This window comes from Mus caroli, unplaced genomic scaffold, assembly GCF_978045245.1.
Source record: "Mus caroli unplaced genomic scaffold, Mus_caroli_1 scaffold_13, whole genome shotgun sequence".
In the NCBI taxonomy this organism is placed as follows: Eukaryota; Metazoa; Chordata; class Mammalia; order Rodentia; family Muridae; genus Mus; species Mus caroli.
In genome coordinates this window covers 1,472,971-1,492,766 of record NW_028227268.1, presented here as the reverse complement: position 1 = coordinate 1,492,766, position 19,796 = coordinate 1,472,971, and the positions used below count along the sequence as shown (strand labels likewise).

General features: G+C 52.4%; 2 protein-coding genes across 12 annotated transcripts; one reads left to right on the top strand and one right to left on the bottom strand.

Moving 5' to 3' along the window:
- Positions 1-3,044: 3,044 nt before the first annotated feature.
- LOC110306346 (uncharacterized) lies at positions 3,045-9,083 on the bottom strand. 5 transcript variants are annotated; one of them, XM_021178508.2, is made up of 5 exons: positions 8,918-9,083; positions 8,561-8,616; positions 7,453-7,587; positions 6,118-6,262; positions 5,239-5,729 (listed from the first exon to the last, which is right to left on the bottom strand). In XM_021178508.2, exons 2-5 carry the CDS (start codon positions 8,574-8,576, stop codon positions 5,648-5,650), a joined length of 378 nt encoding a protein of 125 aa, XP_021034167.2. In that variant the 5' UTR covers positions 8,577-8,616; positions 8,918-9,083; the 3' UTR covers positions 5,239-5,647. The 5 variants fall into 5 exon arrangements, 2 of the variants coding, with proteins under 2 accessions (XP_021034167.2, XP_029339288.1); XR_015044905.1 differs by lacking the exon at positions 5,239-5,729 and adding an exon at positions 3,045-3,799 and having other exon boundaries at positions 5,936-6,262; positions 8,561-9,083; XR_002379257.2 differs by having other exon boundaries at positions 5,936-6,262; positions 8,561-9,083.
- Positions 6,664-19,533, top strand: Gcgr (glucagon receptor). 7 transcript variants are annotated; one of them, XM_021178504.3, is made up of 16 exons: positions 6,664-6,678; positions 7,223-7,459; positions 7,796-7,944; positions 11,772-11,911; positions 12,007-12,109; positions 13,097-13,204; positions 13,282-13,403; positions 13,499-13,605; positions 13,694-13,850; positions 13,932-14,091; positions 14,166-14,226; positions 14,356-14,425; positions 14,739-14,827; positions 14,932-15,070; positions 15,137-15,178; positions 15,481-15,995. In XM_021178504.3, the coding sequence occupies exons 4-16, from the start codon at positions 11,849-11,851 to the stop codon at positions 15,715-15,717; spliced, it is 1,458 nt and encodes a 485-aa protein (XP_021034163.1). In that variant the 5' UTR covers positions 6,664-6,678; positions 7,223-7,459; positions 7,796-7,944; positions 11,772-11,848; the 3' UTR covers positions 15,718-15,995. The 7 variants fall into 7 exon arrangements, with proteins under 7 accessions (XP_021034163.1, XP_021034162.1, XP_021034166.1 ...); XM_021178503.3 differs by lacking the exon at positions 6,664-6,678 and adding an exon at positions 6,985-7,052; XM_021178507.3 differs by lacking the exons at positions 6,664-6,678; positions 15,481-15,995 and adding exons at positions 16,387-16,520; positions 16,670-19,533 and having other exon boundaries at positions 7,022-7,459.
- The last annotated feature ends 263 nt before the right edge of the window (positions 19,534-19,796 follow it).

Sequence of the window (19,796 nt, the reverse complement as noted above, 5' to 3'; positions counted from 1 at the left end):
AAAGCATGCGCCGCAAGTCTGTATACTAGCAGTGAGTAATCGGAAATAAAAAACCTTAAATATCGCTGTGAGCATCTATGGTGAGGACACAACGCAGTATCTGCCCAGTGCTTTGGATGCCAAAGTGGGAAAATCTGATAAAGCATTAGTAAATATCGAGTAATTAGACTCCAAATGCTTCATCAGCTAATTAGCTCTGAACGAATGAGACAGCCAAGGGACTGGGCTTGACAGGACCAGTGGAGTTTGCAGGGTCACTACTAGAGACGCAGGTCAGGAAAAGCACTTTGCCTGGCATGCATGAGGCTCTGGGATTGGGGAAAAATCACTTATAGCAATGATTTTATCATAAGTGACAGGAATGGCCGGGTGGTGGTGGCACACACCTTTAACCCACTTGGGAGGCAGAGGCAGGCAGATTTCTGAGTTTGAGGCCAGCCTGGTCTACAGAGTGAGTTCCAGGACAGCCAGGACTATACAGAGAAACCCTGTCTCGAAAAACCAACCCCCTCCCCAAAAAAGTGACAGGAACGAAAACCACACTATAAGATGAATATACTAGCACTGGACAGTTGTGGAGCACATCTTCAACCCCAGAGCTCGGGAGGCAGAGTCAGGCTGATAGACTCTGAATTTGAGGCCAGCCTGATCTACCACAGAGCAAGTTCTAAAACAGCCAGGGCTACCTGGAGAAACCCTGTCTCAAAAACAAAAACAAACAAACAACATTTGTGTACTAGCAACTACAGAATATTCCTGAGGGACACTGAAGAAGATCCGACCAACAAACTGTCGCCTGGATATGCTTATGTTTATGAGCTGGATGGTAAGATAGGTGCTCAAATTTACCTATAGATTCTTCTGAGTCTCAGCTCACAACCCAGAGACAGGGGTTTTCTGTGTAGACCAGGCTGACCTCAAACTCAGAGATCCTCCTGCCTCTGCCTCCCGAGTGCTGGGATCAAAGGCGTGCGCCACCACTCCTGGCTCTAACTTCTAAATGATGAGTCAGATGCAGTTGTACTCACCTGCAATTCTAGCACTCAAGAGACTGAGGAAAGAGGGACAAGGGTGTCCTGAGCTGCATAGGGCGACTCTGACACACACATGTGTAAAATGTTGGCCGGGGGTAGTGGCACACTCCTGTAACCCCAGGCTTTGAAAAGTAGGGACAAGAGAACCAGGAGTTCAAGGTCACACTCGAGCTACACAGACAGCTTGAAGTCAGCCGTGGACCATGAGATCTTGTGTCAAAAACAAGACAACAAAAAAGAAACCTTTCCTTGAGACGGAGCCATGTTTGATACAGCTAACATGGCCAAGAACCTGAGACTAGATAGGTCCCGGGCCTCGGGGAAAACTGGTAAAGGAACATCGAAGTGAAATGACTGCTAATGGCATACTCACAGACTAGTGCCTCACTCAGCACCCATCAGCCTCTTTTTACAGCAGATGTGGGGGCTGGAGGGATGGCTCAGTGGATAAGAGCACTGTCTGCCTTTCCAGAGGTCCTGAGTTCAATTCCCAGCAACCACCTGGTGGCTCACAACCATCTACAGTGCGATCTAATGCCCTCTTCTGGCCTTCAGTTATACAGAGAGAGAGAGCATTCAGATACAGTAGATGGGAATTAACAGAGCCCCACATCTGGACAGTTTGCAGCCTGAGGGACTCAGGAGCATTGTCTAAATGGGACTTTTTTTTAAATTTTGAGGCAAGATTTCTCTGTGTATCCCTGGTTGTCCTGGAACTTGCTCTGTAGACCAGGCTGACCTCAAACTCACAGAGATCCCCCTGTCTCTGCCTACTGATGGTTGGGTTTAGAATTATCTGCCACCAGTGCCCAGAGCCTTACAATGTAGCCCAAGCTGGCCTAGGGCTCATTATGTAACCCAAGCTGGACTTGAACTTGGAGAGATCCTCCTGCCTCAGCTGGAATTAGACTTGAGCCATCTTTCCAGACTGCCAGTCTGAAGACATCCTATGGAGTGACTATAACTGGAACCAGGTGCAGAGGAGATCTATAGTTCCAGTTACATGGGAGGTTGACATAGGAATATTGCTTTAGATGGGAAAACAGAGACAGCCTGAGCAACATGGGGAGAGCCTATGCTTGAAAGATTTTTAAAGATTTATTTTATTTTTAATTATGTGTCCATGTGTGGATATCTATGTGAGTGCAGGTGTCCACAAGGCCCAAGGCCACTAAACTCCCTGAGACTGGAGTTACAGTCAGGTGGGTGCTGGGAACCGAACTCAGGTCCTCTGCAACAGCAAGCAGCACATCCCCACTGAGCCATCTCTGTAGCTGCTCTCCTCCTGATATACAATATATATTAGTTATTTTATTTTATGTGTGTGAATGTTTTGCCTGCCAGCATGCCTGGTAAAGAGGGCACTGGATTCCTTGAGACTGGAGATACAGGCAGGTATGAGCCGTTACGTGGGTGCTGGGAATTGAACCTAGTTCCTCTGGAAGGTCAGCTAGTGCTCTCAACTGCTAGACCATCTTTCCAGGCCCTCTGAAATATAATTTCCTACCATGTATATTAATTATTCTCAAGGCAGGGTTTATTTGGGCTTATGGTTCCAGAGAGATCAGAGTCAGCCATGCCAGCAAAGGTAGAGCAGGAGCAGCCGAGAGTTTACATCTCTAACTGCAAACAGGAAACGGAGAGAGTGGACCAGGAATGGCTTAACACTCTCAAATCCCGGCTCTAGCAGCAGACTTCCTTCAGCAAGGTCACACCTCCTATACCCCTCAGACAGCACCATCAAGTGTATTTTCCCAAGATTATGGGGCACATGCCATCCAAACCACCACACCAGACATAGTAGTCCAACCCTGGCTACATAAAACCTTGTCTCAAAAATGGGGTTTGCCCAGCCGGGCATGGTGGCGTACGCCTTTAATCTCAGCACTTGGGAGGCAGAGGCAGGCAGATTTCTGAGTTTGAAGCCAGCCTGGTCTACAGAGTGAGTTCCAGGATAGCCAGGGCTATACAGAGAAACTCTGTCTCAAAAAAAAAAAAAAAAAATGGGGTTGTATTTGGTATTTGATCACTGCGTTAACCCTGAGATTGCATACTGGGAAAAACAAAAACAAAAACAAAAAAACTTTTCAGCCCTAGGCAGCACACACCTTTAATCCCTCTGGCTGGAATACAGACATGCTTTTAGTACACACATTTAATCCCAAACAATGATGGAAAAGTCTGTAGAAGGAAGCACCCATGTTTGCAAATGATGTCTAATTGAGTGGCAGACAAAGTGACGAATCAGAAAAAGGTTTAACAGAATAGGACATGCCCAACTCTCATGAGAAAGGAGAGGAAGAGAAAGCTACTTAAGAGAGAACAGTGAGAGAGAAAGGGAAAGAGGAGACAGTCCCCCACCCTGACCCCCCAGCAGTGTACAGAGACAGGTTACAGAGAGAACAGGCTAGACACAAGGAGCCACAGAATGACCCAGAGAAGGAGAAGCCAGAAGATTAGAAAAGATTGCTAGAGTTAGTTTGAGGCAAAGCAGAGCAATTCAGGAGAGACCAAGAGAGAGAAGCCAGATTGAATCAGTCAATGTGGAGAGGAGTTTGAGCCAGGACAGCCGAGTTGACCAGCCAGCCAGAGTTCAGAAAGAACTAGAGTGAACTTACCCAGCAGCAAGTCTCGGAAGCTGAGAACGTTCTAGGCCTAGACAAAAAGCTTTCAGCTCTGGGCCTAAGTCAGCGACTGAGGCAGTAAACCTCCCAGGAGACAGAAACATCAGGTGAATAAAAGTTACATTTACAGGGGTGGAGTCACTGAAAAGAATAAAAACATGTTTATAGTGAAAGATTCATACCACTTGATAAACCTATTTTAGTGTGTTTGTGTGAGTGTGGATGCGTTCACACCATGGAGCACCTACATGTGAGTCGGAGGCCAACTGTGACAGTTACCTACCTCTCTCCTTCTGCCCTGCGGGATCTGGGGACACAACTCAGGTTCTCAATAGATAGTGTGTGATTTTACCTGCTAGGCTATCACTATCTCACACATAAAACAAACAAACAAACAAACAAACAGAAATGTAATTTAAAGTATCCTTATTAATTAAAGACCTACAGAATGAGTTCAATGTCAGGCTGGATAACTTAATGAAACTTGTTTCCAAAAACAAGCCGGGGAGAGCATTTGCCCAGCATGTGAGCCACTGGCTCATGCCTGCGTTTGCTTGCTGTCATTATAAGTACATAGGTGTTTTGAGACGGTCCACATAGTCTTGGACATTGGTTCCCAGCCTGTGATGCACATCAGCCATTAAGACCACTTCCTGATTTTTCAGAGGTCCAAAGTTTGGTTTCCATTGCCAGGAGGCTCACAGTCTGCAGTAACTCCAACTCCAGGGAATCCAATGTCTTTGTCCAGCTTCTTCATGTACCCATATGCACATAAATATATATATTTACCGAAGCACTAATGTAGACAGTCTTAGTGATTCATATCTATAGTTCAGGCATTTGGAAGACTGAATTTGGGGGCAGCCTGAACTTCATAGTACTAGGCTATCCTTAGCTACAAAGGGAGGCTGGAGGAGAAGTCTTTAGCTACAGTGGACTTCTGAGATCAGCCTGAGCTACAGAAGATCTTGTCATAAAAAAAAAAAACTGAAAGTATTAAGCTACTACAATAAGGAGACCTAGATGACAGCCCAGTGATGAGGCAACTACCTCTATGCACCAAGCCCTGGATTCCACGCCAGCAGGACAGAAAACACAGAACTGGGAAAGGAATCCAGACACGTGGGGGGGGGGGGACACAAATGCCTGGAATCCAGCAATCAGCAAGTGCTAGTGGGAAGATCAGTAGTTCAAAGTCATCTCACCCACATGGACAGTTCAAGGCTGGCTTATGGTATGAGATGCTGAGAAGGAGGGAGGCAGAGAAAGAGAACTCTCTGGAAGACAATACTGCAAATCTGCTGTGTCAGGGTAGCCCCTGCGTTACCGTCTTTACCTCTTTCCCTGCGTTGCCACATCTCGTGTTTTCTGACCAAATCTGTAGCTGTCCTGGAACACAAAGTGCTGTACTTCCTGGGAGGTCCCTCTTCCAAAGAACCCTTAATGTGGTGGACAACAGGCGCCATTGGGTCCTCAGGCCCACAGACACTGGCTGGCTGCACGTGGGAAGGCCCCTCCCCCTTCACTCTCAGCTCCACTCTGTTTATGTCTTTTGATATGAAGAACTCAGAGATAAACGGTCAAGAGGCAGAAGCATTTTATTCAGCCCAGGGACCTCTGGTACATCAACCTAATAGGAAGCTTCCTAAAGGCATATGAGGGTAGGGTTAGGGTTAGGGATAGGGTTAGGGTTAGACTGAGGAGTCTGTGCTCCCATAGACTCCGTCCATGCTTATGCTAAAATTAAATTCCTATTTAATTTAAGAACTTGACTTCTATTTCTTTATTGTATGTGTGTTATGTATGTGTTGGGGTGTGATCTGTGCCTTCTATAGTGGACAACTCCAGTAGTCAACTCTCTTCTTCCACCGTGAGGGTTCCAAGGATCAAACTCAGGTCCTCCAGCTTGGCAGCAAGCACATTTGCCTGCTTTTTGGTGTGCGTGCAGGGATCCAAACTTAGGGCTCCATACGCACATAGAAAGCACTCTTAATCACTGAGCCTTTCCCCAGCCCCCAGACTGGATCTCAGATGGCAGAGTCGCCGAGGGATCACCAACAGGTCCAGGAACCTGATGAGGTGTGAGCAGAGGCTTTAGGGAGGTAAGCAGAGAGCCCACCAGGGGCCAGTCACGTTGCGCCCAGCTCTGTGTTACTCTCCCATGCTCTCAAAGCTTCCTCGTTCTGCCGCCCTCTCCCCAGTCTGTCCACAAGAAAACAAGGTCGGGGGTAAGGTCCTTATGAAAGGAAAGACCTCCATCCTCCAGGGAAGACTCACCTTGAGGTGCAGGAAGCCCAGCCGAGCCACAGAACCTAGACAGAGGCAACTGCAGACCAGTGCCTGCTCCCACTCTGCCCCTAGCCACCGTAGGCCGAGCACCTCCAGCCCAGGGCCACACTGGTGTAGTTCCTGGCACCCATCGTCCCTAAATCTCATTACCAGGTCACAGAGGGACAGACCTTTGCTGTGGAACACCGGGGAGGTGGAACAGGAACTGGATGAAGGAGGGGCTGTATCTACCCCTCAGCCTTGCACAAGCGGCCCCCACAGGGCAGCGGAAACAAACAGATCTTTGCCTTCTAACCTTTGCCTTCTGGCCATTGCCTGGATCAAAACAGAAAAGGGCAGCTCCCTGTCAGGATTTCTGGTGGACTCTTCCGAAGATAGGGGCACAGAAGACAGAGCCCCCGGGAGTATCCCTGTCCCCAAATCCTGGCAGGGTCTTCCTGTGGACCTTATAGACATGTACAAAGCAGGGTCTGCCTACTAACCACTGGAGGGTGGGCCAGCTCACTGGTGAGGGGACCCACAGGTTGGGGCACAAGATCCAATGTCCCCTAAATAGACATGGAGTCCTGGAGAAGGACAACTGAACAAGGAACTGACCCAAGGCCCATGGGAGTTCTGAGGAAGGGCGGTGGGTGACAGAGAAGAAACCAGATGTGTTCCAGATGAGAGAGACACTAGTGCTGGACTGGATTCCCTAGAGGGGCCTCGGCTCTTTACTAGATGATCTGCAGGTATGAGGTGGAGGAGAGGACACAGACATAGGAGATTTGGGCCGCAGAGGACTGGTCTGGGGGCTGGAAATGGGGAGGGAGGTTGTGGGTACCCATTCTGAAAGCCACAGTTACAGGGAGAACTTTCTAGAAAGCAACATGACCCTCGGCGTTACAGGATGTGAAGAAGCCAGAGAAGTGGAAGCCCAAAAACACCCAAGGGAGTTTCTGATCCCGAGGTTACTGGGCAGGAGGGGAGATGAGGCAACAAAAGGTGGCTCAAGGGCTCACAGGGGTGGGGTGGGGAGGGGTCAGTGGAGAACGTCCTCTCCAGGGCTGAGTCTAGGAGCGAAAGGCAGGCTTGTGGCTCAGAACGTTTGACTCCAGAAAAGGAGGTATCTAGGAAAGGGCTGTGCCTACTGAGAATATGGAAGTTAGTGGATTGTCAAATGAGTGGTGTTGCTTAAGGGCTTATTGGCCAGGAGTCCCTGAGGCCCACAGGGCATGTATCCTGGAAAGGGTTTAAGAGGCACTCTTAGCCTATCACCTTGTCTGAAATCTGCAGAGCGGCCCATGTATCCTGACCTCTCCCACCCACGGTGCATGTGTGGCAGCTGCAACCTTCCAGCCAGGAGCCAGATGTGGTTAAGTAAGGGACTTAGTCCTTCTAGAAAATCAAGACTGCAAACCTGAACGCAATGATGAGACCCCAGGACAGTGGACATTGAAAGAGAAAGGGGCGCGCTAAGTCACTTATTGTTCCCTTGGAGAACTCAGACCCATCAGGACTCGCACCTGCCAGGTCAGGATTCACCCGTGGAGGGTCTCTGAAGTCCAGGGTGCGCAAGGTTGGATCCTCAGGGTTATGGTACACCTGGTGAGGGTTCTCGGAAGGGACCTGTAGGGTCGAATCCGGGTCAGGGCCTGCTCCTGTGTGCCAGAGAGGAGGGGAAGGGAGTACGCGGGATGCAGACCTGCCAGGCAAGCTCAGCCCAGGAGAGATACTCGGGGTTACACCGAGAGGGTCTGAGAGCTCGCTGCAGGTCCGCTGCACTAAGGCGCGGGCGCGGACCCTCATCTCTCCCCCTCCCCCGCGGGCCGCTCCCGCCCCCACCCCTCCCCCTTCGCCGCCGCCCAGCGTCGCCGCTGGAAAGTTTGCGAGCGGCTGGCGCGGAGCTGGCGCCGACCCCATCACAGCGCGGCGGAGGCGAGCAGTCGCCGGCGCCCAGATCCGAGTACGCTCGAGGACCGCGAGGAGCGCAGCCCTAGCCCCGGCGACTGAGCACAGTGAGCACTAGGGTCGGGCCCTGAGGGGAGGGTCTCAGGCTGTCTGTGGGGTGATGGAGCACGAGCGTGACCTGGGCGCGCAGAAGAGGGGAGCGGGGAGCTGGCCCTCGGGCCTGGACATAAGCCAGCTGTCCCTGGGGTTTTGGGAGTCGCGGTTCTCGTCCCGGTCTAACACCTTTTTCAAACCGGGAAATGTGTCCTACTGTCACGGTTAGGGCCACCTGATTCTCTACCGTCTCCTGCAGGTTAGGGGGTCTGAACTTCTCCTTTCTACTTTCTGGGAGCCCAATCCAGGAAGGTGGGAGAGGTTGGGTACAGACGTGGATCCTGCTGCCCCATTGAACGCCCAATACACCCCAGCTTCCAGCCTCTCACACTCTAAAGGCTCGCTCAACCCCTTCGGATGGATTTGCTTCCCTTTCCTATGTGTCCCTGATCTCCAGAACTTCCTAGCAGTGTCTCAGTCTTGAGGGCTAGATGTGTAGGCACCGTGCACTAAGGGCTTTTTCCCCTGCAAGCTCAGGTCATTGCCCTTGTTCGGCTCCCGGCTCCTCAGAGACCACCTTCCCACTTCAGACCCGCAAAGTTCTCTGTCACGAACCAACTGATCCCTTACCTCTTAGCTCTCCCATCCTCCGACGGTCGACCAGGCATATTTTGCTGTTCTTCTGTCTTGGAGACATAGAAGGGGGAATCTGAGCTCACCCGAGCCCGTGGGTATCTCGGCCCCTTTTTAGGGGAACTAGGCTTTGTCACAGCCTGTGGCCCCTGATCCTGTCCCTGCCATAGGACTATGACCTGTTCTAGTTTCTCTGTTTTGACAAAAACACCCTTCCAGTTGATATCTCTGGGGATTCCTAAGATCAAAAACGTTGCTACTTTGGCTTCTAAGGAATCAAGAGGATTTCCCCCCCCCCCTCCCCTCGATGCCTCCCTTTGGCCACTGGGCCATCCATCTAACACCCTCGGCCACCTGCAGAGAAAATCGGTAACCACACTGCAAACACCCACGTGTCCTTTGTCCTGTTGGAGCTTGCTGGAAGCGGTGGTGGCATGGGACAATGCCAGTCCAAGTGACTGGTGTGCCAGATATGTGATGTGAAGAAGGGGGATTGATCTAAAGACAAGACAGGCAAACATCTTAGGGGTTCAGACTTGCATCTTCCGTATTTCACCTACAGTTGGGTCTCACTGAGAGTGAGATTTCAGCAGCCTAGTTCAAGACAGGAAGAGGGTAGGGTCCCTGGTCTACTGTCCCTTATGCCCATCTGTTCCCTGCCAGGGAGGGTAATAAGGTGGAAAAAGGACCAGAACTGCAGCTCAGGTCACAGGTGCGAGAGTGCGGCGTCCACACCTGGCTGCCTGTCACCCTGAGTATTTATCAGAGCTGATAGGCTCTGTCTGGATGTCAGTATTTGCCCACCGTGGGGACAGGAGGCACACTGCGCAGGTATAGAGATTGCAGTCCTATCCTATTGAGGACACAGCCGCTCTCCTTCAGGGGAAGGGAAAGGGTGCCATGTTGCTCTTCATACATCTCTGCTCTCTTAACCGGATTTCATTAAAGTCCAGATGTTTTCTGCAGAGACTCCAGAGTCTCAATTTCATGGGGCTGAAAGTCAGCCTCAGCTCCCTGATGCTCACTGGTTAGAAATCCCCCCATCGTTATTCCATCCACAGGAATAGAACACTCACCCACCTTTTCTGCCACTTTTGTTTGAGAGACAAGGTTAGAGGTTACTGAACCCTTAGGAATCCAGCCCTGAGTGGTTTTGAGCCTACCCACTGTGGTCTCAGTGCTAAACTGTGTGTGGAAGGAAACCCTCAAGGGTTCTTGGTCTCACCTTTGTTACTCTTTGTTGTTTATTTATTTTTGGACTTTTCTTTTTTCTTTTCTTTTGTTTGTTTATTTGTTTTGTTTTGTGACAGGGTTTCTTCTTATAGCCCTGGGTATCCCTGACCTCACTATGTAGACCAGGCTAGTCTCAAACTCAGAGATCCTCCTGCCTGTCTCCCAAATCTGGGATTAAAGGTGTGTGCCACCACCTAGCAGTCATTGAACATTTACATTTTCAGGCTGGGCAGCTGGACTCTAAGGACCATCCTCCCCAACTGTCTTGATCTTCATCCTTGCAGGATCTTGGACCACATCCTTCCCCACCATGCACCTTCCCTGTATCTCTGCTCCCCATCTACCCACACTGGCCATCCCTTATCACCTTCACACTGCCCTGAAGCCTTCCCGCCTCCACCCTTCCTCTTTCAGGCCTCTAGGAGACCCCAGTAGCTCTGGTGGAGGCCAGGCATAGTGTGCGAAGAGCCAGCTTCTGGCTTTTGGCTTCTCCATACCCAGCCCACTAGTAATCCGGGACAGTTTGATGCAAATCAGAAAAGTCATGCCACTTGGTGACCCCAGAGGTAGGGACACTTGAACCACCGTCACCTCCTCAACCTGTCTGCTGCCTTGTCCCCAGCAGGAACCCTCTACTCTGAGGGTGTTTTGCCCTGAGGTTCAGAGACCTGAAATCCTGGATCTTGCCTCTGGCCAGACCCTGTTGACCAAGGGCTTGGCTCAGGAGTCCCTCAGTAGGTTGTGAGCCAGATGTGACTGAAGGGAGCCTAAGTGCAGGAGGTCAGAAGGGGAGCCCTACCAAGCTGCTGTTCCTAGAACTCAGCTGGGCTTATCACAGCTGGCTGAAAGCCAGGGGTCCACTTTTCCCCAGTGGGGTTCTTCTCTCTCATCCCCACCCTCTCTCCCCTCACCCCAGGGGGTCTTTGTATGTAGTCCTCCTGGCTGGCACTGAACTTTGGGTAGTACACTTGCTTCCACCTCCTGAATGGTAGGACTATAGGTATGTGCCACTATACCCGGCTCTATCTTGTATATTCTGTTTGTGGGTACACAGGACAGAGGCCCTAGGAGCTCATAGTTTGACTTCTTAGATGTCCCAAGAAGCTCTTTGCTTTTCTGGCATGTGAATCCATCAGAGCTGTCTTAGTTAGGGTTTTACTGCTGTGAACAGACACCGTGGCCAAGGCAGCTCTTATAAGGATGACATTTAATTGGGGCTGGCTTAAAGGTTCAGAGGTTCAGTCCATTATCATCAAGGCAAGAACATGGCAGCATCCAGGCAGGCATGTTGCAGGAGTTGCTGAGAGTTCCATCTCTTGTTCTGAACGCAGCTAGTGGAAGAATGGCTTCCAAGCTGCTAGGCCAAGAGTATTAAAGCCCACATGCACGGCACGCCTATTCCAACAAGGCCATACCTCCTAATGGTGACACTTCCTCGGCCAAGAACATATAAACCATCATAAGAGCCAAAAAGGGTGCTGGTGCAGCGAGGGGCTGGTGACTAGGATCTGTCACCAGTGATGATCCTATGTCTTAACCGAAAACATCAGGCAGAGGTGTCCCTCATCTGGGCCCTGGCTCGGAACTGACCTGGAATGAGGGCCAAGTGGCGATGCACCTGGGTACCACACCCTTACTCTCTCTATCCCAGGGCAGGTTGCCTAGCTAGTTAGCTTTCCCACGGGCTAAGAATAGGTGGAGATGTCTAGGCTAGGACATCATAGCTGAGTTGTTGGTGCCATTCTGAGAGATTTGTGTGACCAGATAGGGAGGTGATTGCTTTCAGTCGGCCATCTCCATGTAGTGGGAAAACAGTTGCCCATAGTCACCTGTCTCTGAATAGGCACTGTGAGCCACTCACTTGTCTCCTCCCCGAAGCTCGGCTGTCATGAGGCCTTGGGCTCGGAGGCTTGGTTTTGGGGAACAGGATGCTGTGTAGATTTTCTCCAGACTCCACTGTTCTGGTCCTCTGCAGCCTGAGGAGAGGTGCACACGCTCTGAGGACCCAGGCGTGCAACCTCTGCCAGATGTGGGGTGTGGCTACCCAGAGGCATGCCCCTCACCCAGCTCCACTGTCCCCACCTGCTGCTGCTGCTGTTGGTGCTGTCATGTGTGGTGAGTGCTGTGCACCCCACTCCCTGCATGGAGGGTTGCCTGCTCTTTACACAAGTGCTGACAGCTCCCTGGTCCCTTGTCTACCTGTTTCCCAGCCAGAGGCACCCTCTGCCCAGGTAATGGACTTTTTGTTTGAGAAGTGGAAGCTCTATAGTGACCAATGCCACCACAACCTAAGCCTGCTGCCCCCACCTACTGGTAAGTCACACACACACACACACACACACACACACACACACAGACTCCTGTGTCCTGTAGCCCTGCCTGGATGTGCAGTAGGAGACCTTGTGGGAGTGTACTGTAAGGACGGCTTTATAATGCCCAGCCACTGCCCCAGTTCCAGGCCAGGCGACTGACCTCCAGACATGGTGACATGTAGTTGTCCCTGCTGTCCTCCCTGCTGTGGGACGCCCTCATCCCCAGCCATCTGATGTCTCCTCTGCTGTCATCGCTCACACTGGGCAGACAGTGAGCAGGGACAGGATGGGTGCCAAGAGAGATTGGGTCCTTATTATCGCTCAGTTGAGGGAGATGACAAGCGCCTGGGAGGGAGAGAGGGAGAAGGATGCAGGAGCTATGGCTGGGCCAGGAAAGGATGCCAACCAAGCTGGAGATGCAACTGCAAAGAAATGCATCCCCAGGCTGGGGCCGCCAGTGAGATACAGTGAGATGGCTCGGCAGATACAGGCCCTGGCTCCGGGACTCACACAGGGAAAACACAGAAATGATTCCTGTAAGGTGCCCTATGATTCTATATGCTAGTGTACATACATGTATGATTCAGAGTGCATGCACATGTGCACACACATACACACACACACACACATACACATACTAAACAAATGAACGAACAAACAAATAAATAAATGTAAAAATTTGTTACAATTTAAAAATAAAAATAAAAAAGACAGAGAGGAAAGACCCAAAATGGGTTTGGTGCACATTTGAGATAGGATGTGGTCTTGAAGGAGAGGTGCCTTGGGCAAACACAAATGTTGCTGGGCTGGAGAGGGAGGTAGTCATGGCGTCTAGACGGCAAGATCACTGGCCAGGGGATGCCCCTTGTGGCCCATATCAGGGAGGCAGCCCCTTTAGATGCAGGCTCCGTGTAGTGATGGTGATGCTCAGGGGACTTCAGTCTCAGGGGACTTCTGGTCCCTCCTCCATCCTCCTGCACCTTCACAGAGCTGGTCTGTAACAGAACCTTCGACAAGTACTCCTGCTGGCCTGACACCCCTCCCAACACCACTGCCAACATTTCCTGCCCCTGGTACCTACCTTGGTATCACAAAGGTAACTGTGGAAGGCCTGGGAGGCTGAGGGGGTGGAGCCTAGGAGTGGGCTGACCAGAGCTTGCACCCATGTCCCAGTGCAGCACCGCCTAGTGTTCAAGAGGTGTGGGCCCGATGGGCAGTGGGTTCGAGGGCCACGGGGGCAGCCATGGCGCAACGCCTCCCAATGTCAGTTGGATGATGAAGAGATCGAGGTCCAGGTCAGCTCTGGAGGGTATGGGGTGGTGTCACAGCGGGGCTGTGTGGGGCCAGGGGATACGGCACTGCCCAGCCCCACTCGGCCTCTGGTTTGCAGAAGGGGGTGGCCAAGATGTATAGCAGCCAGCAGGTGATGTACACCGTGGGCTACAGTCTGTCCCTGGGGGCCTTGCTCCTTGCGCTGGTCATCCTGCTGGGCCTCAGGTACATTGGTGTGGCTCCTAGCTAATACCCAGTGTGGTGAGGGGGCAGAGGGACAGGGCAGGAGTGGTGCTGATATGCTGTCACATAGGAAGCTGCACTGCACCCGAAACTACATCCATGGGAACCTGTTTGCATCCTTCGTGCTCAAGGCCGGCTCTGTGTTGGTCATCGATTGGCTGTTGAAGACACGCTACAGCCAGAAGATTGGCGATGACCTCAGTGTGAGCGTCTGGCTCAGTGACGGGGTGAGCCCAGATCGGACTGCTCCCCAGCCTGTGTAGGGTGACAGGGTGTCATGGACTCCACTCACACTTCACCTTGCTCAGGCGATGGCAGGCTGCAGAGTGGCCACAGTGATCATGCAGTATGGCATCATAGCCAACTATTGCTGGTTGCTGGTAGAGGGCGTGTACCTGTACAGCCTGCTGAGCCTTGCCACCTTCTCTGAGAGGAGCTTCTTTTCCCTCTACCTGGGCATTGGCTGGGGTGAGTAGGCTCTTGGGGGCAGTGGGGAAGGAAGCTAGCCAGGGCCGTGGGACCACAGCTGCTGCTTCCCACAGGTGCGCCCCTGCTGTTTGTCATCCCCTGGGTGGTGGTCAAGTGTCGGTTTGAGAATGTCCAGTGAGTATGAGCTAGTACAGTGGACTGGAGCAGTTGGTGCTGCCTTTGTAAAGTGACCCTGGGGGCCGGGGAGGGGCAGGGGCTGGAGAGTGGCATCCCACCCAGTAAGGGAGCAACTGGTCCCTGCAGGTGCTGGACCAGCAATGACAACATGGGATTCTGGTGGATCCTGCGTATTCCTGTCTTCCTGGCCTTACTGGTGAGGAAACAAGGCCCCCGTTGCCATCAGCAGGGAAAGGGCCACCACTGGCCTGGCTCTCCCAGGCCCTTCCTTCCTCAGCCTTCTGAGGCTAAGAGGATGGAGGGTGGGCAATTCAGCACTCACTCAGGAGGATGTACATGCTGGGCTGTGGGTCAGGCTGCCCATCCTTGGCTGAATGCCTGCCAGTCCCTGGGCCATGTGTCCAGGACTCACCTGGCAGCAGCCTCACCTGTATCAGGGGCATAGAAGGGCCATGTAGGACACAGGAAGTTCTCAGGCTCTGCCCTCGATGTTTGCCTTTCTCACACAGATCAATTTTTTCATCTTTGTCCACATCATTCACCTTCTTGTGGCCAAGCTGCGTGCCCATCAGATGCACTACGCTGACTATAAGTTTCGGTGGGCAAGGGCAAGGGCAAGGGCCTGGGCCCAGACTGGAGAGGGACAGGGTTGGGGGTCAATGCCTTTGTGGGGGAAAGGGTTCTCAAGCTCTGCCCCTGCAGGCTGGCCAGGTCCACGCTGACCCTTATCCCTCTGCTGGGGGTCCACGAGGTGGTCTTTGCCTTTGTGACTGATGAGCATGCCCAAGGCACCCTGCGCTCCACCAAGCTCTTTTTTGACCTGTTTCTCAGCTCCTTCCAGGTAAGTCTCCATCATACCCCACCCCTGGGACCCAGAGTGCTGTCCTTGACCACTCTCTTTCTCCAGGGTCTGCTGGTGGCCGTTCTCTACTGTTTCCTCAACAAGGAGGTAGGTGAAGCTGGGAACACAATCAGAGCTGGCCCTGAGGGTGGCCTTGCCCTGGTATGACCATACCTTCATCCCCATTATTAAGGTTGCATGTGTTGGATGTCAGGTCCCCCTAGGTCCTCAGGGAGTTCAGTGTATGAGGTGGTCCTTGCCTTTCCTGGTGACAAATGGCCCTGCTGAACCCAAGGTGAAACTTGCCTTGCTCTGGGTCTGCTTAGATTGAGGCTGGGCACCTCACAGAGGCCCAGACAAGATCCTAATGAGGTGGGTTGGCAGAGTAGCCCTACCCCTGGCTCCTCTAGGTGCAGGCAGAGCTAATGCGGCGTTGGAGGCAATGGCAAGAAGGCAAAGCTCTTCAGGAGGAAAGGTTGGCCAGCAGCCATGGCAGCCACACGGCCCCAGCAGGGCCTTGTCATGGTGATCCCTGTGAGAAACTTCAGCTTATGAGTGCAGGCAGCAGCAGTGGGACTGGATGTGAGCCCTCTATGGAGACCTCACTGGCCAGTAGTCTCCCAAGGTTGGCTGACAGCCCCACCTGAATCTCCACTGGAGCCTAGCCAGGCTGCATTCAGAAAGGGCCTCAGAGGACAACCCAGAACTGGATGCCCGGCCGAGGATGAAGAGACAAAGCAGCAAGACAGCAGCTTGTACTGTGCACACTCCCCTAACCTGTCCTAGCCTGGCACAGGCCACAGTGACAGAGTAGGGGTTGGATATGATGGAGAAGCCATGTTATCTATGAACTCTGAGTGTTCCCATGTGTCCTGACATGGTCCCTGTACCCAGATATGTCCTTCAGTAAAAAGCTCAAGTGGGAGCTGCTGCACAGCTTGTGGACAGCAGGCTTGAAGCCCCCAGGGACAGGGTTTGGGAGGCCGGGGATGAACACCACACTCAGCAGGTGGAGTGCTAGTGCAACCCAGGAAAGAACTGTCTCTAACGTGGTGCTCTGGGGTAGGAGCCCACTTCCTCCAGGATCACCCTGAACCTAAGCTGTTCCTCGAGGAAGTCTGCCTAATACAGGCTCTCGACTCAGCCATGTAAGCCAGAGCCTTACTGAGCAAAGACAAGTCCAGAATGGGACACACGAAGGGCTGTGGCCAACCTCTAGGGTGGTCCCTTTGACTGTTGCTGTGACGCCTGCCTAGCAGAGTGTGGAGATAGGGTGGGGGTGGGGAGAGTCAACCAGCTACCTACCTCTGTTCCAGTTGCTGATAGGAAACGGTACAGGACCCTGGGGGAAGGGTGCACACAGCCAACATCAGGCCACGTGGGCTGTAGCTGCTCAGGCAGAGCCAGGCTAATTGAAGCAAATGAAGGGACAGGAGGCCACTTGGGAAAGGTAAACAGAATGACTCACCTGCCAGGCCAACCACTGGGGCCTGAAGGGGCCTTAGCCTGCCGCCCTCCCAATGCCTGTGGGTAGCAGGGAGGGACGTGAGGAGCACCGTGGGCGTAACCCTGATGCCCCATGGCTGTCTGGATTACTAGGACTGCCGGGAAAGAAAAGGGCTGGAAGCCTGCAAAGTTGGCTGCATCTGCTGGAGACCATGGTTCTTGACTTTGCAGCCTTAGGCAGATCATCCCAGACCTCCACGTGCCAGGCCCCAGATCCTGATTCTACTCTGAGCCTTGGACACCTAGGTGCCTGCTGTGGGCACAAAGCCACTCCAAGCCAGCACCAGAGTACATACATTCTCCTTCACGCCAGCTGAGCTCAGGGTTGGTGACTGCCTTGGGGGTTGCAGCTCACTTGGGGCCTCCTGACAGCCCTCCCCATCCTGAGTCTTTCTGCCCTTGTCCTCCTTCACCCTGTCCCCATCTCTGTCCCCAAGGGAACTGGTGCAGGCTGGTTCAGGCAGGGAAAGAGGTGGGAGCCAGGTAGGTTCACCTAGCCAATGAATATGAACTATGACAGACAGCTCCACAGTGGTGGGGGGAGTCTCTAGCTCACCCCAGGCATGCAGCATCCTTTTTATTTCTAGACCCTTTCCCTCCTCCATGGTACTGTCCCCTCCTTCAGTCCTGCCTATCAGTCCCCTTCTCCCCAGAGGAATAGCGGGTGCTACCAGCACAGTGTATGAGTGTGCACAGGTAACTTGGAGGGAGGGACACAGGAGTGTGACTGTGAAGGAGGTGTGACCCTGCTGTGTATGCTGACAGGTGGGGCAGGTATATAAATGCTCAACGTTCCAGAGGGATGTGAATGATGGAGCTGTGCTAGGAGGAAGATCACTTGCACGTGTTTCCCTCGAGTCTGGTGTGTAGAAATTCCTACTACTAAATGACGGTGGAGACCAAGGACACAAAAACAAAACAACAAAAGACACTGACCACTGAGGGTCAGACTTGGGAGAGTTGAGCTGTGGACTAGAGGAGGGGACCTTGGGCCACAAGCTCCAGAGTCTCCTGGAGAGGGTGAAAATGCACAGGTGGGTGGGGCTTAGGCTCTAGGATTAGTATACAGGAAATGAGGCAAACACAACCAGATGTGGTCATTCCAGTACTTGCCAGGTGAAGGCAGGAGAAACTCACGCCTGTAACTACAGAATACAGCAAGTCAAAGACTAGCCTGGGCTAAAGGGACCTGCTGTAGTCACGGTGCACACCTTTAATCCCAGAATTTAGGAGGCAGAGGCAGGGTTTCTGTGACTTTGAGGACAGCAGGGCTACGCAGAGAGACCCCATCTCAAGCAAACAAGCACCAGCAACAAACCCTAAAGGGCAGAGGACACAGAGCAGTGATAGGATGCCTGCCTACCACGGGTGAAGCTGTGTTTAATCCCCTGGACCACGCAAAGGGCAGGATGCATGCTGGGTACATGCAAGGATGCAAGAGCACTTCCAGCGCTGGGAAAACAGGAGGATCCCTGGGGCTGCCTGGCCAGTCTACCCTAACCAAAGACCTGTCTCAAGGGAGCAGGTGCTTCTCAAACTGTTACTCACACACACACACACACACACACACACACACACACAGAAAAGGAAAAGGGAAGGAGAAATTAGTAATTCCAAGGGGCAGGAGGATATGGTCACTTCTGACTGTGAACTCAAACACCACCATGTCACTGTCCTATTCTGATGTAACCAAGATTACAGGAAGAGAAAAGTGAGGGCTGGATCGTAGCTCAGATGATGGCGCACCTGCCCAGCAGGATCTTTAGCACTACAAACTGGATATGGTGACACCTAAATTTACAAAGTTGGAGGCAAGGGGGTGAGAAATTCAAGGTCACCCTCAGCCACACAACAAGGGTGAGGCCACCTTGAGATCCCATCTCAAGGAAACCAAAGCAAAGCCACTGCTGGGCTCGAAACAGCTCTGTGGTTAAGAGTACTTGGTACCCTTGGAAGGTCTGGGATTTATCTCCTGCCATCCACACTGGTCAGCTCACAATTGTTTGTAACTCCAGTCCTCTGTTGGCTCTACAGACACTCTCACACATACATACACATAGTTAGCTGGGTGTCGTGTCACACCCCTTGAGTCCCAGCACCAGGTAAGCAAAGGCAGGGGGATTTCTGCAGCTTCAAGGGCTGGTCTACACAGCAATACAGTGAGTTTCAGGCTAGCCAGAGCTACTTAGTGAGACTTTGTTTTGATACACACACACACACGTTAAAATTAATATCATCTAAGAGGAAGACACTGGTCAGGCTTACATTTCAGTGGCAGTTAGGTACGTGTGCTGTCTGGCACTGAGGTCACTCTATGGGGCTAACCTTGTCAAGTGAATCCATGACTGACTATTGGCAGCAGGCACCTTGCCAGGGAAATACCACAGGAAGCTAGCACTAATCAATTTAAGAGGTTGGGGCATGACAATGTTGCTGACGGTCATGTGTGTGGCACAAGCTCAACCAATGTACACTCACTACTCCCCGAGGGGTCAGGAAGCCCCCTGTGTTGTAGGACAGCAGGGATGAAATCAGCACCACCAGGAGGCAGCACGGCCTCAGGTTAGGACCTTACTTGCTCCCTCAATGGATGGATGCACTGGTATTCTGGGCAGTGTGACCACCCCCCATGTCCTGGTAGCCCCTATGCCCCTTCCAGTCCTGACAATGGGGAGTCGACTGGGTAACCCACAGCTTAGGACACCCACAGCTTAGGTGTCTTCAAACAGCCTAACAGGCCCCAGGGAACTAACAATGCTGAGACATGGGGGGTGAGGGGTGGCTTGGCACCTATAACAGCTATTTCTCACTGCCCTGTCTTGCCTGCGCCTCCCTGGGGAGACTTGCCTGCCCGGCCCACACCCTGGAGATGCCTCTGGGGGCCATTTGAGCCCTGGAATACTCTTCTGGGAAAGCATGTTCCTGAAATAAATTCCATTTTGGCATCTTCTCAGGAACAGGAGCATTCCAGGGCTGTTTCCATGATTGAAGGTCAAATGCGACCAGGTCTCTCTTGGGCCCAGCAGCCCAGGCCTGGGCAGCCAAGGAGCCAACAGTGCTCCTCAGAGTCCATAGCATGGCTGAAGAGTGCTAATGCCTTCCAAAGCTCCACGTGGGCAATGTAACTTTACTACCCAGCAGACTACTCTGGCGGCCGGGGCTTACAGACCTGCGAAGCAGCTCTGCGGGCTTCAGGGTAGGGCCTGACAGACTGCCATGG

Bases quoted from the DNA above. Each gene is read 5' to 3' on its own strand.
- LOC110306346 (XM_029483428.2), bottom strand. From the start codon at position 8,627: ATGTCTCCAAGACAGAAGAACAGCAAAATATGCCTGGTCGACCGTCGG. The intron at 6,263-7,452 runs GTGCGAGTCCTG...GTTTTGATCCAG, and splicing joins GGTGAATCCTGACCTGGCAG to GCAATGGCCAGAAGGCAAAG. The intron at 5,730-6,117 runs GTCTGTCCCTCT...ACACCTCATCAG, and splicing joins CCCGGTGTTCCACAGCAAAG to GTTCCTGGACCTGTTGGTGA.
- Gcgr (XM_021178504.3), top strand. From the start codon at position 11,849: ATGCCCCTCACCCAGCTCCACTGTCCCCACCTGCTGCTGCTGCTGTTG. The intron at 14,227-14,355 runs GTGAGTATGAGC...TGGTCCCTGCAG, and splicing joins TGTCGGTTTGAGAATGTCCA to GTGCTGGACCAGCAATGACA. The intron at 15,179-15,480 runs GTAGGTGAAGCT...TGGCTCCTCTAG, and splicing joins ACTGTTTCCTCAACAAGGAG to GTGCAGGCAGAGCTAATGCG.